Source organism: Pieris rapae, chromosome 17 (assembly GCF_905147795.1).
Source record: "Pieris rapae chromosome 17, ilPieRapa1.1, whole genome shotgun sequence".
Taxonomy (NCBI): Eukaryota; Metazoa; Arthropoda; class Insecta; order Lepidoptera; family Pieridae; genus Pieris; species Pieris rapae.
The window spans coordinates 1,838,641-1,854,738 of NC_059525.1; the positions used below are offsets into that span (position 1 = coordinate 1,838,641).

The 16,098-nt window shown below is 31.1% G+C and overlaps 1 protein-coding gene across 1 annotated transcript in view; it reads right to left on the reverse strand.

Annotated features, from left to right (window-relative positions):
• Positions 1-16,098, reverse strand: part of LOC110999252 (hemicentin-1-like) — a 154,891-nt gene that overhangs the window by 9,385 nt on the left and 129,408 nt on the right. Inside the window, exons 7-14 of the mRNA XM_045631859.1 lie at positions 14,114-14,268; positions 13,422-13,566; positions 12,210-12,340; positions 10,821-10,980; positions 6,787-6,938; positions 5,669-5,885; positions 4,290-4,505; positions 2,801-2,935 (exon numbers count right to left, since the gene is read on the reverse strand). Of these exons, the coding sequence (XP_045487815.1) occupies positions 2,801-2,935; positions 4,290-4,505; positions 5,669-5,885; positions 6,787-6,938; positions 10,821-10,980; positions 12,210-12,340; positions 13,422-13,566; positions 14,114-14,268 (1,311 nt within the window). The remainder of the gene's footprint in view (positions 1-2,800; positions 2,936-4,289; positions 4,506-5,668; positions 5,886-6,786; positions 6,939-10,820; positions 10,981-12,209; positions 12,341-13,421; positions 13,567-14,113; positions 14,269-16,098) is intronic.

Here is a 16,098-nt window from a genome sequence, read left to right on the forward strand (position 1 = left end):
TCTATACTAATTTTATAAAGAGGAAATATTATTTGTATTTTTATATAGTATTAAACCAATGGTTTTCTTCAGATTTCTCTTCTTCGTAATCATTTGTATTCTCTAATAAGGAAGTTCATCAGCCTGCTGTGCCTGACATACGCCATCAACCTCTTGGTTTAAGGCATAGAAGTTTCTTCAATCTGTTCCTTCCTGTATTTCTTTTATATTAGAATAATACAATTTTGAAATAGATATAGCCGTTTTTTTATAAACAAAATAATTAAGAACAGTTATTTTAATGATTTTTTGCGGTGCTTATATAATAAATAAATTGGATGTGACAAAATTAGATTCAATTCCTAAATATCGCATATATTATAAACACAAGAAATTTCACTTACATGCTTTGTTTCTCTGGGTATATAATCTTAATATATATAAAGAAACGCTGAGCCACTAAGACACTATTGACTCTGCACTCATAAAACATTTTATGTAATTAATACAATTTGGTTACAAATTGTGACCTACAATAAACAGATTGATTCGTTTAATATTAATGATGGATTTGGAGTTATCCTAAATCCGATAAGATTCAAATTTTAATCCCGCCGCTTTCTCCGCGAAGCTCTTGATATGATTATATTACACGATTGTGTAATCGTGAAATTTTTATAAACTACTAAATAATTTAACGATTTTATTTATAGTACAAGTAAATAGTTTCATATTACTTTCTGAAATTATTTATATGCGATTGTGAAATTATAATGTACCTTTAACTAAAAACGTGTTTCAATACTCCCATGTTTTAGATATATTAGCTGTGGGTATTGTGTGTTGATAATTGTTGACATGTATATATAGTCATCAATAAGCATAAATACATTTCGATTAAGTTTGTCTGGTATTGTATAATATTCTCGTAGAATAAATGGGTAATGGAACAGAGAGTACACTTCTCGCGCCCACATTTACACATTTTCTGTTGCGTAAATGGCAAGTTTCAATAGACACATAATATTGTGATGTCGATTGCTATGGTATGATACAACAAATTTTAGTCAATTTCTATCCAAGTACAAGCTATATTAATCTGCATATTATTACTTCAGTGCCTACATTAAGCAAACTATTAGCGGTAATTACTCCTTGATGACATTGCAATACACTTAACACTAATTCAAATACTGCAATTAACTAATTAACGATATGGGCTATTTACATTAAAATTCTGTCACTAAAGGTGATAATAATCAAGTCATAAAAATTCAAATATAACATTAACAAGTTTTTATGTTCGTTCTACACGCAAATTACGTATTACCGTTTCATACTAACTCGATGTTTAGGCTCAAGTGTATTAAATTTGGAATAGTAGTTAATAATTAGAAATAAATTTATTTATTATAGTGGTTGCCTGGAAGAGATCGAAAGCCATAAGGCTATAGGCCATAGGCTGCCAGTTGCCCTCCTTTTCATTTAATTATGTTCTTTTTTTTATTTTTATGTAACGAAGAGTTAATAAATAAATACATTATAAGTATACATCACAATGTTTTGGTTTAGAAATCCTTTGAAGTATAAAGTACCTGTGTCAAATACAGAAGTTCATTTTTGTAATATTTAAATTTCGCTCATTTTGCTCCATTGACTTGAATTGTATTTTATGTGAAATCTGTTTCTCGTTTGTTTGCCAGCCTTTCTACTCTGTGAACGTTACGAGCCGATGTGTTATTTTTTCAAACTAAATAAAGTCTACGTTATTTTCCACATATAAAACTTGTTTTAATTCAATCTTACAATATTTTTTTTAGTACGATCTTTGACTCTGTGAGCGTTATACCCAAGTTGGATTTAATGGATTTTTCTTTCAAAGAAGACATGGTTTTAGAACAACGATACGATAAACCAATATATCTTAAACAAATAAAAGTAAACAGTGGTATACAGCGATGTCTGAACATCGCTGTAAAGATGTCGTTGAAAATGACCTCGGCGAGTTTCAAATGCCCGATTGACAAGTGCATTGAAACTTTGGGTCACTGCACCACGGAGAGTAGTAGAATAAAAGACCATAAGCAAGGCACCGAAGGATCAGATACTTGGATACAAAAAAAGGATGCAAAAATCGGTCGAAAATATTGTACCATCTTCTCGGTCATGTGAGAATATAATATTTGCATTTCGAACGTTAACAATTATGACCGTTATGACCATATTGTTTCTAGCAGAATGTTTGACGAAATACGATCCAACAACTATTTCAATGTTATTTGTCAACAGAATTTCTAGTCTAATAGGCGTTGACACGGGACATGAGAATGTTACATCCATTTGACCAATCATAATCGAATGCACATATTTAAAGTTATAACGTAATATTTGCGTATATATGCGATGCAATCTATTAATGTATACACGTATCTATGGTTATACACAAAGTTTAACTCCCGTTTGGATTGTCTACATTAATACAGAAATGATATTTGTTTTAGCATTTCTTGCAATACCTCTAGGGATTGTGTATTCACCGTTTTACAGAGCTCTTGCTAATTTAAATATAACTTTGTATAACCAACATTTCATTTATAAATACAAGGCATTCGCAACGTAAAATAATATTAATTTTGATTAATATAATTTCTTAGATCAGTATCAATTTTAAAATAAAACTAGTTAAAATTTAGTGAAATCAGTCGCCATATATCTAAGTACATTCGTGGCGTAGATAGATGGAACAGATGTAGATGAATGGTTTTATTGCTAGGATGTTGGAACGCACAGAAGACGATGAACATTTTTTTATCAAACTTACCTTCATACTGGAGCGGCCTATGACGTTTCCTCGCAAGTAAAGCCAAAGTAGCTAGCACTGCAAGTGTTCCTATGATGCCTGCAATGATGCCAAGAGCCCAGCTGGTATCAACACCGACGTGATTGCTTTTCGCCTCTGAAATAAATTATTAATTAATATTTGAAATAAGAATGCTTATATTCTAATAATAATTCAAGCCTTACAATAGAATACAAACGTAAAACATCTCATGAAGCTAGTTTCAAAAGACTGTAAGTTTCTATAATTAAGCCTTCTTTAAGTAAATCGGTTCCACTGACTTTTATTCTTGCTAACCATTTATTTTTTACAATACTACTTCATCATAAGACAGCTAATCTCTAAACACACGGTCAATAGTGAATTTTAAAAATAACAAGGAGAGAACTCAGTAAATGTAGTGTGAATTTCTTTGTATTGATGAAGTTATGCTTCTTTTGGCGCGTTAGGGAAAAAATGATGACAGTAATTTTCTACGATGCGCGTGTACACGGTCAACCGACACCATATTAAGTTAAAACTCGACAAATATAACTTCTAACGCGGGTACATAAGTACACACATATGTTTTTAAATACCAGATAAGTTGCACCTTTACTTAAAATTAGCTAATTAAAATCCTATTTTTCCTTTGCTTATCAGATAAAAATTCTTATTGTATCGAAGGTTTATATGTTGGAGTTTTTCTTAATCATTACAGTATACATATAAAAGTGCTAGATTATACAAAATTATTCATTAAAACTACTTAACTCCCATCTGTCATCATATAAATATAAAACCCATTGAAAGGTAGCGGTATTAAAGCAAATCACATAGTATGTCCATTCCCATCGCTAAAAGAACCATAGAGCTCATAATGATTAAAAATACTTAATGCATTGAATGAATATTAATTTAAAAAATATATTAATTTTTCAAGCTTCTTCAGCAGAGATTGCATTCTGTTGTATAATATCACGTTCATTATAAATTTTCCGATAAAATATCTGCTCTCATATAGAATTTAATATTCTATTTTTAATTAAACAGGCAAACATCATTTTATGGATTGATATGTCTAATTAATTTACAAATATAAGTTGACCCGACAAACGTTTTACATATCATATTAATTATAACAGTACAAATATCGCTATTCGAAAATGGGGGTTGGTGGTAGAATGATAAAAATTAGCGAATTTATGCATTTTTGTTATGTCATAATAATATTTCTAATAATCTTACGACCTATTTTCAGACCTATTGAATGTTATATGCAATTTCATAAAAATCGGTTATATATATATATATATACATAAAACTCTTATTATATATATAGTCTAAATATTTGTGTGTCGTGGCTATAAAACATTTCGGAAACCATTTGAATTTTTTATAGCCTACTGATACCCTATTGATAAACGGACTATATGAACGATTTTTTTCTATATTTAAGTCTGTAAGATAATCGCTAATAAAATAAGTATACCTGTGTGCAAGGCAAGTCTTGACAACGTATGCACTCTGATCGTAGTTACTTCTGATCGGCCTCGTGCGTTACTTGCGTAGAAAACCAGCTTCAAAGCTGTCTCAGAGCCCAAGCCTTGAAGCTTCCAGACAGGAGTAATCGTTGATACATTGGCGATTAACTCGCCTGCAGCCCACGCTTCCACGAAGTATGTTGTTTGTAGTCCGCCATCGTAACCTATAATATTTATATATATATATATATAGATATCGACACTGTTTCCGTGGCTTTATTTTATACGTTTTATTTTTTAGCAAGCAAAAGGAAAACATAATTGAAATGTTTTTTTTTATAGAACAGGGTGCAAACGGGCTGGAGGCTCGCCTGATGTTAAGTGATACCGCCGCCCATGAAATTGCTTTAAGGTAAGTTAATCCAGTGGAATTGAATATGAATAAATGGTTTTATATTTTAATTGCCAAACGTAAGTTGTAAAAGTTAAAAATAAAAACAAAACGCAAGCCTCACCATCGTTCATATAACAAGTTTAATGAAATTACCTGTTAATAAAAAACCTTAATACACTTTCTATCTTTTTCATTCGGAACATTTTATAATAATATTAAAGTGTGGACTTTATAAAGTGCATGACATTTTCTACAACGTTTACTGGAGTTAAGAGTTCGCAATGTAATAGTTGTGTCATTGTTCTTTTGTTTTATTTTATGCAATTTTATATGAACTTTTATTTAGACATTCTTTGTTTTTAGTTTCTATGTGACTCTCGTTAACCGTTTTTAGTTACGGTCAGTGCAATGAGTAGCTATTTGGTTCAGTTTGTACTTTTTGTAATCTATTATTAATTTTTGATATATTATTAGATAATACAAAATGGGACTAGAAAGTTTCCAGTGCGCAAAATACGTATATGAATTTTAACATGGGATCTCTATCATATATAAATCATATATATCATCTATTCCTTAGGGTCGTAACGATGAACTTTTTAATAAATTGTGTATTTTTTTAAGTGTGTGTGCAATCAAAAGTAGGGAAACATCGTGATGAACCTCAAATTTTCTTTAATTGAGTGTAGCGTATCGTAGATACGCACTAAAATGTACATACTATATGGTGTAGTATTTTCTAAACGATTTTGATGTATGTGGCAATATAAATACAGGACACTAAGAAAAGAATAAAACAGACGTCACTCAGAACAGACTTTTAAGATAGTGAGTATGTATTTTTTCCTTTGAGCGTTTCTATATGAATATAAATTAATTACCGTTGTTTGTGAAGTAATATATCAATTTAACAAAGATAAAAATGGGTTGTGATTTATAAAAATAAAGAACATCCCATATGAGCATATATCAATAATATAATACTGTTCTTACCAGCGGCACAACGCAGTTCCGCTGAATCTTCTGTCAAATTCCTAGCTGAACAATTAGTTGGTGGGTCTGGTTTGACGGCGGGTAGAAGGGTGTATCTACATGGCTCGATTTGCTGGCCAGCCAGGTTCGTAGCCCGACAAGATAGAGATCCATAATCCGCCTCAGCCGTTGGAATGAATGTTAGTACGGATCGTCCTGGACCGACTGTGAAAATACCCTAAAAAAACAATTTGAAGTGAGGTAAGCTGTGTCTGTTACCAGTCAAGAAAACTATACATTTTTAATTAATTGTATTTGAATAGGGTTATATAAAATAGATTCAAGTTGTTATACGTCGTATGTCAGTCACCAGCTGAAAACATATTATTTATATTTTTTATAAATTCCGACGCTTATAATAGTATAGCTATAACAGTATCGAAGTTGAAACTTTTAACTCAAAAATGTTAATTTATACATATCAATATTTGATCATTCTACAATTGAAAAATATAGCTTTAATAGATTCTTCATCAATGTCAATCATGGCAAAGAATGTCATAGACAACAATTGATAACATGTGATTACAATAGCAGTCTCATTAACTGCTATTTTATGTATGTGGGTTCGGGCGTATCACTAACTAGCTATAGAGATAATATTTACAAAAAAAATTAGAGATGAAAATTAATAACTGCAAACTGTGTTGGGCGAGTGACTTAATCGTGCGACTCTCACACCTGAGGTCGTAGGTTCGATCCCCGGCTGTGCACCAACGGATGTTCTTTCTATGTGCGCATTTAACATTTGCTCGAACGGTGAACGAAAACATCGTGAGTAAACCATGTCTTAGACCCAAAAAGTCGACGACGTGTCAGGCACTAGAGGCTGATCACCTTGCCTACTAGATATAAAAATGGTTATGAAACAGACTCAGAAATCTGAGGCCAAGACCTAACGAGGTTGTAGCGCCACTGATTTATTTTTATATTTTATATTTTACTAACACGGGGAAGCCAAGCAAATCTGGCTCGAAAATTGACGTCATTTGTCACAAATAGAAGGTTCCTCAATAAATAAATATGTCAAAGAAAGGTGTAATCTTAGGTTAAGACTGATGATAAAGATATGCACATACAGCATCAAGCTCCTTTGTTGCCGATGTATTGTTAAGAACCCATTGAAAGTTTTTAGGTGGCGGAAACGCGTCTACTTCACACGTGACCTTAGCAGCTTCGTTGATGGCAGCACCCACTATTGCATTACTTGGGGTTTTACACACTGGCTTATCTGCAACAAACATATTTATATATATATATATACATATTATCATTGTCCAAAAAATATCTTGAGGAGTAAAACGACTAACACGGTTCTTGGAAATATTTCATATAAGAAAAATCGTGAATTTTTCTATAGAATCACGATAATTTTTTTTTATAAAGAATAAGGATTGATGAAAATAGATGTTACGACCCTCAACATTAACGAACTAAAGGATTTTTATTTTATATAAACATATCGTGATTGAATTTGTATAGTAATATTAAAATGACAGAAATACGTTATGACAAAAAACATTCATCGCTAGTTCAGACACTAGGAAATCTTTTTGTTATGGGTAACTAAGTTACAATTATTCCGTGGTACGTCATGTTAATTAAATTATTTTTTAAAGAAAAATTAGTTTTAATCCTACGAGTTATCAAGCAAAATTCGTATAAGTATGCGTGAATGTGTGAGTATGTGAATGTTCGTTTTGGAATATAACACAATACAATAAAGTAACACTTTCCTTCGTCAGTAGGAATAGTAAGCTTTCAATACTAAAATGAAGTCTGTTAATAAGACCTTAATCATATGGACTGTACCGCTTTTTCTGATGCTTGCTTTTTTAAATGTATATGAAGCGAAATCTTTGTTACGCTACATTCGACACTTCTCGAAATTTTTGCATAAAAACCACACAACCCGAAGCCCGATTAGACAGGAGGAGGATTTTATATTTCTTTCATTAACAAAAGCACTTTTCTCTGACTGCGGTGTTCTCATTGTATTTGTACTCAGAGCACTTGACATTTTTGTCCCGTATATGATCACGTTCCCACTTCACACAGCGCTGAAGATATAGCATACTAATGTGATATTTCACTGTTAGTTCTATATTTACGGAAAGCAGTGACTGATATGGTTTGAAACTTGTCTTTTAGTTATTTTTATTATTTTTTGTTTTGTTTTATTTTATTTTTGTTTATTTATTGGTTGTTTGTTTAGTTTTTTCTTTTGATATATTGCTTATGTTCTAATGTAATTGTGTGTTAAGTTTGTGATGTCATGTTTTTTTTAGACATACACATTGTTTTAGAATATGTATATAAATAATTGTATTTATAAATGAATAGATAAACACTATTCAGGGTTAGAACTAACCTAATATTCATTAATTTAGTGTAGCTATTTCTATTGATTAATGTGAAATTAAAATATTTCAATACTAAATATCATTAATATTCGAGGGGGTTAAAGTGTAGGTACTAACTGATGCCTGGTAGTTTCTGAAGCCGCGTAGCTGGTGCTTTCAACAAGAAATACTTCCAGTGTTAATGGTACACTGCCACACAGGCCAAACTGTTTAAATTTGATTTTAATAATTTTTAATTATACCACGTAAATATTTCTTGATTGAATTCACAGTGAAAAAGCGCAGTGATTTAAAATCACAGAGATATTCTCATCACTATTAGAACCGAAATAAAACAACGTACACCGTTGTTAAAGTTAAATTACCTACGGAAAAAGGTCTTTCCGAGTTTTTAGCTCTTCTGCATTGTTTCGGAGTTGTAGGATCCGATTCAATGAGCCATTCTATGTTTGTTAGGAGTTAGTTTTTCGTATTTATTGAGGCTGTTTTAATAATGTTTTTAGGTTAATTATATAAATGTAAAGTAAAAAGGTATTTTAGCAAGCTGTAATGTATTACTGCTTGTAGTATTATTAGTAGTGCTTGCTAGTATTATGACCTACATTGTAATAATTGAATTATTTATATATTTACCTGCAGTTATTTTATAATGAATGCTTCTCTTGGCAAGATGGCGTCGCGCCAGTCCTTACGACGCACTATACACGTAAATAAACACCAATTTTTTCTAGGTTGAATTGTTAATTTACTTTATTTCAATTGAAATCAATATTTTAAGTCATCAAACTCCAATTTAGTATTAGTTAGACACACGTAGATACATTTACAAACTGCGTCATTGTCGTATCGAATAATCGGGTACCGTTTTGTGTCACATGAATTATTTATGAAAATCAATATTATTACAAATTTTTTGTTTTAACTTTACTCCAAAATCTAAGATAAGGATTACTCTCAAAACTCAATAATGTTTTAATTTTCACACTATCACATAGTTTATGGTGATACATTTCAAAACTGTTACTGATTTTTTATGTGTTCAGTAAGAATTTGGATGCAATAATGTCTATTTTTATACATAAAATAAAATAAATACGTTTATTTTGGAACATAAGATCATCGAAGTGTTACTTATTCCACGTCATTAAATTTTAACCTGTAGGCGTCCCTACTCATCGGCAAACAAGACAAAGGCTGAGAGAAAAAACTGTTTGATTTGAATGAAGGTAATTAAATAAAACATTCACATTAAGTATTTCTCTGTAAAGTCGTTTGAAATATTTTATTGTCACGTGCGGAAATAGCATTTTTATTTTATGTGAGAATAATTTACCAAAAATCCTGTGACGGTATTTTAGTATGAGGTTGCATATGTAAATTCATTGGGAAGTTAGCACTCAAGTTGCAAAATTTGCATGTGACTGCATATTACAGCAATTCATGTCTCATCACGCTGGATCCTAGATGGAATTGAATTTTCATATATATTCAGATTTTACATATTATTTTCGGAAAATTGACATCTAAAAATAAAAAAAAACGAGTGTGCTTATGACCAGACAACTGAAGTGAAACTTCTTTCGCTCCATCTGTATGTATATATATAGAAATATGTGCGTGTAAAATATATACATGTAAGTATGTACATTTACAATTTTTAATTTTCTACAAATATTTAAATTTATTTCATGTTGATATGTTATTCATGATATAATTTGTTTCATTGGTAAATTAATATTTTTGCATAGGTCTTTTATTTCTATTATTGAATTTGTTACAATTTACCCGAAAATTCACAAAACATTAACTCTAAAATGAATTTACAGTTTTATTTACTATAAACGTAGAAAATTGAATGTATTGAACAAAATATTGATTCATAAAATTGTTCAAAACGGAACAGAATTACGAAAAATAACAAAAGAATCACCGTTCGCCTAACGCTAGTAAACTCGCCAACGAACTACTGACTGAAATATATGTATATATCGTTTACTAGCTGAGAAAGCGAGAAAGAACATTTAAATGTCAAGCCTGCGTAAAGAAGTTAAAATGTTTAAAAAAAAAATTGTTTAAGTAAACGAATGAAAATATTTAAAAAGTATTACTACACTGTTGATTTCTGATTGCCTGTTTTATTATTATTATGAACATACTTTCCTTTTCATCGTTTCATTTGTTTGTGTTTGTTACTATTTATAATTGTTCTGTGTGCAAATTACATTCTTTAAAAATAAGAGATATGTGTAATTTGTATATCTCCGTGTCAAATTTTATTCAGTTCCGTTTCCGGTGGGGAAAGTACACCCTATAATCAATATTATTTTTTACTGAGTAAGAAATAATATTGATTATAAGCATATTAAGCTTATATAAAAGTCATAAATTAAAGTAGTTAATTTTAGATAAAATACGTTCATGAGTTAGTGGCTTACCAATGTTGCGTATAAATAGATTTAAAAGTCCAGAAAAAAGCTTTGACTTCTATTTCGGGACTTATGTTTACAGAATTACTTCTTAGCTTAGTACTATCTTTACCCAATACGGTTTCATACTAAAAGACAAGATAATAATAATAACAATAACTAGACTAAGTGTGTTCACGACACACCCATTTCATTTGATATTTTTTACTATACAAAGCATGAAATAAAATTGGTTTAAATAAATAACACTAATATAGGTACACAAGAAAATATTTTCCAGTAGCTTAGAGCTTATTGTAGTGATATGAGCTGTAATATACTTACATAATATCTGTAAATTAACAGGTTCTGATCGCCCATCACCTTCCACATTGGAAGCGATGCACACATACTTCCCAGCTTGTTCTCTAGACGCACCCTGCAACGCCAGATGTGCTGAGCCAGCAATCACTCCCGCGCGCTGGTTGTGTGTCATCACTTGTCCCTTTATAAAAAAATGATATATGATGTTAAAAAAATAATAATAAATTATATATTGCAATTTAAGTGACTTTTTCTGATTTCAAAATAACTGATTTTCAATCCAAATTGCCTTTTTGTTCTCATTCATTTTGTTTTCATTTTCATAGCTTAAATCACTTGACTCATGACTTCGTAGATGGGAGCTATGTCACCCTTGATACAACTCTAAATGCCACGTAATTTTGTATCATAAAAAGTAAAATTATATTTTTATTTGTACGTATATTTTTACCCAATGCGAAGAAGTCGCAAATGTATTTTTGAATTTGGAAATGTGATTTCATTCGTCGCATGAGGAAAATGCTTAGTGGCAAGGAATCAGAAATATCAGTAGACGTTCAAGTGTCATCTGTCACGACTGTCATTCCCAAGCAGCTTATAAATTAAACTGAGTGAACAAATTTCAAAAATTTTTATGCGTCATTTGTTTAGGGGATCTGTAACACATTTGATTCTAGGTACACATACTTAATTTAAGAAAGGGATTGCCATTGAAGAAAGCTATCGATATTCAAACCCTTGTAAGATTTCATGTCGCAGCAGAATCGTAAAATTAGTCAATAATAAAAAAAATTATAAAATAACCAATATTTGGCGATATCGTAATGCAATAATGCTTTTAGCTGTCGTTAAATGGGGATTAGTTGTTAGAAGGGCCAGCTTAACTAATTTTTTATCTATTTTCTAAAATGATAAAAATTACATTTTTCTATGCATCGTAGTGACTTAAGTAATATATAATTATTTATTTATTTAAACATGGTTACACTATGCAACAGGCTGCCTTATCGCTCACATGCGCTCTCTATATGTATATACATTATATTCAGGAACAAGAACTACTAAGATTTAAAAAAACGTGTGTTAGAAGTTATACTTCTTTGGCGTAAATAAAAATCTTTTCAAAAATTTTATCTTTCGCCTTTATCTTCGCTTGTAGAAAAAACAACACTTACAATAGAAAAAACCAAACTGTTGACTACATCTAACTTCAAGCTGTTGGTTTTATATAACGGTGTCCGCGTTTATTGTAAAAATTCACTCTTATTACCCTAACACGCCAAAAGAAGTAAAACTTCAAAATTAATATTTCAAATATTTTATAAAAAGTATGTGTAAATTTATGAATCAGCCTCATCAAATTCTACGAAGGATTCTACAAGGTACATACATACATACAAATATACATACATTATGTTCCCATACAACTTTATACGCTGGTGGGTTGGCTTTTACAATACAATCAAAATAGACATCGTCGCCCTCTTCTATGTCATTAGGGTTCATTTTGGACCCCAACTGTAGCGTCACGATCGGCATAACTGAAAAAGAAATAGAAATTTATTGAACCAGTAATTATTAAGTTGATAAACAACGGGAATGATTTATATTACACCAATTAATCTGCTTTATCAAAGGTGCACAGCCGGGGATCGAACCTAAGACCTCAGGTATGAGAGTGGCGAGCGTGAGAGTGGAGAGCGAGTGGCTGAAGCCACTAGGCCAACATTTTACTAAAAATCAAATAATAATTCTCTAACTTTAAAATGCAAATGTGTTAGTCTTTTTAATATTTTTAATTAACTATTCTACTAACTAGAATGTAATGTATAAAAGTATGATATATGCATACAACTCCAATATTGTTCTATATATAAATAAGACGCAATTTTGATTATGAATGTATAAAATACTAAACGGGAATGGCCAAAGTCACCTCTACGTTAACTTAGATAAAAGGTTTTTCATTCCACCAGCTCAGTTACTCCTGTGGGATATATAAATTGTATGTATTTATGGAGCTCTTAAAACTTGACAGAAAATCCCTTAAGGCATTGAATACTCCAAATATTAAGTAATATATATCGTTACTCAACTAGAAGTACGATATGAACATCGATCCATAACTGTAATGTATTTATTTAATACTAGCTGACCTGGCAAACATTGTTTTGCCATGTACTTATATCATTTATGGTTATTGTGCCTCACTCGACATTAATAGATATAGTGTGTCGCGGACTTTTTTGTAGATATTTATAAGATCTACAATTATTTAGGAGATTTTATGGTTCTATCTTTAATAGTTTAGGCAGAAAAAAAATTAAGTAACTTAAAATAAGTAACTTTTTTGGTTGATTTTTTACACCTTGTGTCCGAAAAACCCTAATATCTTACGGAACCCTATTTTTGTTCAAAATTAAATATAGCCTTTATTACTCGTGGATAATGTAGCTTTCGAATGGGGAAAGAATTTTTAAAATCGGTCCAGTAGTTTATGAGCCTACTCAATACAATCAAACAAACAAAGTTTTCCTCTTTATAATATTAGTATAGTAGTAATCAAACATACTTCTTACACATCTGAAAAAAACTGCTTTAGAAAATTTTCGCCACACTTACAATGTAAATCCAGTTTTATACTGGTTTCAAGAGTAGCGTGCTCGAGTTTAGAGTGCGTAGCACGGCATTTGAGAGTGTGGCCATCGTCTTCCATACGAGGCGTCCATCGAAGAAATGATATTGTTTCATTACGGTCTTCTGAATCCTAAAAACATTTTATTTCATTTTGAATAATCTTATCATATCTTTATTAATTAGACATATATACTCCCGCCATTGGTATAAAACGCGTCGTTGAAGGTGTTAAGGTACCAAACAATAAATGCTATTCGTGCCAACATTTTTATTGATTGTGTGTTTATGCTTTCTAGCAAAGTAAATTTTAAAATTCGAATAAATATACGATTTTTATGCTATAGATTTTATCGCGGCGACCGAATCCAGAAATTCCGTAACGAAAATAAAAACCTAACACGATGACGTAATAAAGGTGCAGCCAATACGCGTTAGAGACAGAACGTATACTGCGTCTCACATCGGACTGGCGTGATCGGTAACGTCGCGTAGGCGCGGCCGCTTAAGCCGATATACGTTAGAGTGAAACAGACTATATAAACGTATTATAATGGTAGAGTGATTATAATTGGATAAGTTGATAAAAAATGCCATGCAATAGCTTTACCGCTGCAGTCTGCCACACTTCTTTTTAAATATCATAATACTTACTGCGTGCTACCCTGCGTCAACGTTACCTTTTGGGGGTCAGTGACCGTCATTTCCTTGTTATCAAGCCACCAAGTGATCACAGCGGGTGGTCTGGCACCAATTGCTCTGCAGGCTAATTCAGCTTCATTACCAACAGATAGCGGCTGTTCTCTGGACAAAATCTCCACGAGTAGAGGTCGCACTATAAACAATAAATTAATGAAATTCGTTTAGTATGTTCGCTTAGTAACCCAATGGATTACCTTAGTAAATAAAACATATATACGAATAAATGTTTGTTTATTTCAATTATTATATTTAACTAAATAACATAATACATAAAATATGCCTAATAACTAAACTTAAAATTTAATAATTTAAAAAATTTATTATTATACGAATTAGATATATATTTTTATCAACAAAATACTTTACCTAACTTCAAAAACCTAACATAATAATTCCAAACTAATAGTTAAATTACAAAAGTGCGTTAAAGGCTAATGGAACAAAGTTATAACAACCAGTTCAAACTACGATATTAAAATATTAAAACAACGTCACGACTTGAACATTAAGCAAAAACAAAAAGGCATTAATGCCGTCCATTAACATTAGTAAAGTGGAATGAAAAGCCCGCCATAGGAACTTACATAATCATAATGAGAAATAACATCCAGGATTTTCGCCGGTATAACGCCAGCAAATATAAACTAATGATTCTCTATGAGAAAAGACAAAAGAAATCTGTTACCTGTCGTCATATTATGGCTTATTTGAGCCGGTGTGCCGTTTGATCTAGGTTAATCGCGGGGATTTGTGGATTTCGCTTCGTAATAACAGGGAATGAGGCAGGTGAATAAGAGTGGAAGAATGGCAATTTCGTGAAATTACTTTCGAGCGGCGTGGCGCGTATTTTTTAAAGTTTCGGATAATTTTGTGCGGTTAATTTGGCCAATGTTGTAATTACCGTCGATTTATTTAAACGGGATGAGGTAGATGAGATTGGCAATTTAACGGGATTTTGTTAAACGAGTAACGTCTGCGGGAAAAAACTGTTTACGTCTATATTGCTATATCATGTTATTTATTATTTTCTACGTTAATTTAAATAAATGTTCTTTAAAAATATAACCGCATATTTATTGCTCTTCCGCTGACCATGACTGATGCACTTGAATTACCGGGTTATGCATAATTGAAATTTATTCGTTTATATTATTTTTAATTTTATTTGAAATTATGTTGCCAAAATCATAGAATAGTTTAGATTTACAACCACTCTCATAGTCGTCTAGTAGAGTATCTCTAATTGAATTCAACAACTGATTAAAGGACGCTCAGGATAAAATACGGTTTTTCTAGCTTTCGATAAGACTACTGTTAAGTTATTTATATATTTACGAAAGCCATCTTGCTATTAGAACTTCTCTCACAAACTGTACATCAAAGAACGGTTCGGTGGTCATCGATATATAATCTTATGATAGATACTAGGAAGAAAGGCACACAATAATGTCAGCCGTAAGTATATGGAGAAATTGTTAGTTTGGGAACAAAGAGAGGTTAGACTGATGCTGTACCTTGCCAATAATAGTTCAAGAACACGCACAAAGCACTCACTATAAAAATCTAAATGGAGGACGTAACTGTTGACAAGAAATTAACAAACAGTATATATAAAAATGCATCTAACGTTACCCAAGTAAATCTTAATAAACACTAACGACAAAAAATGTTAGGGTCGACCGAGTAAAGATTTTTGAGATTACCCTCAACAAATTTAATAAAATCAAAAATATGTATTTCAAACACAGCCTTTGAGTACAAATATATTAAAATTAATATGTAAATATTATAAGAACCATTAATACTAAACTACATGTAAAATTGACTAACAAAAATATTAAATATAATTTTAAAACTACTACATTGATCAAACGATATAAAAGTATTAGTAATATTCTCTTTTTAATTGATTTATTGTATATATTTTTTTTTTTGGCTTTAATTTGTGCCAACTGGGCACAAG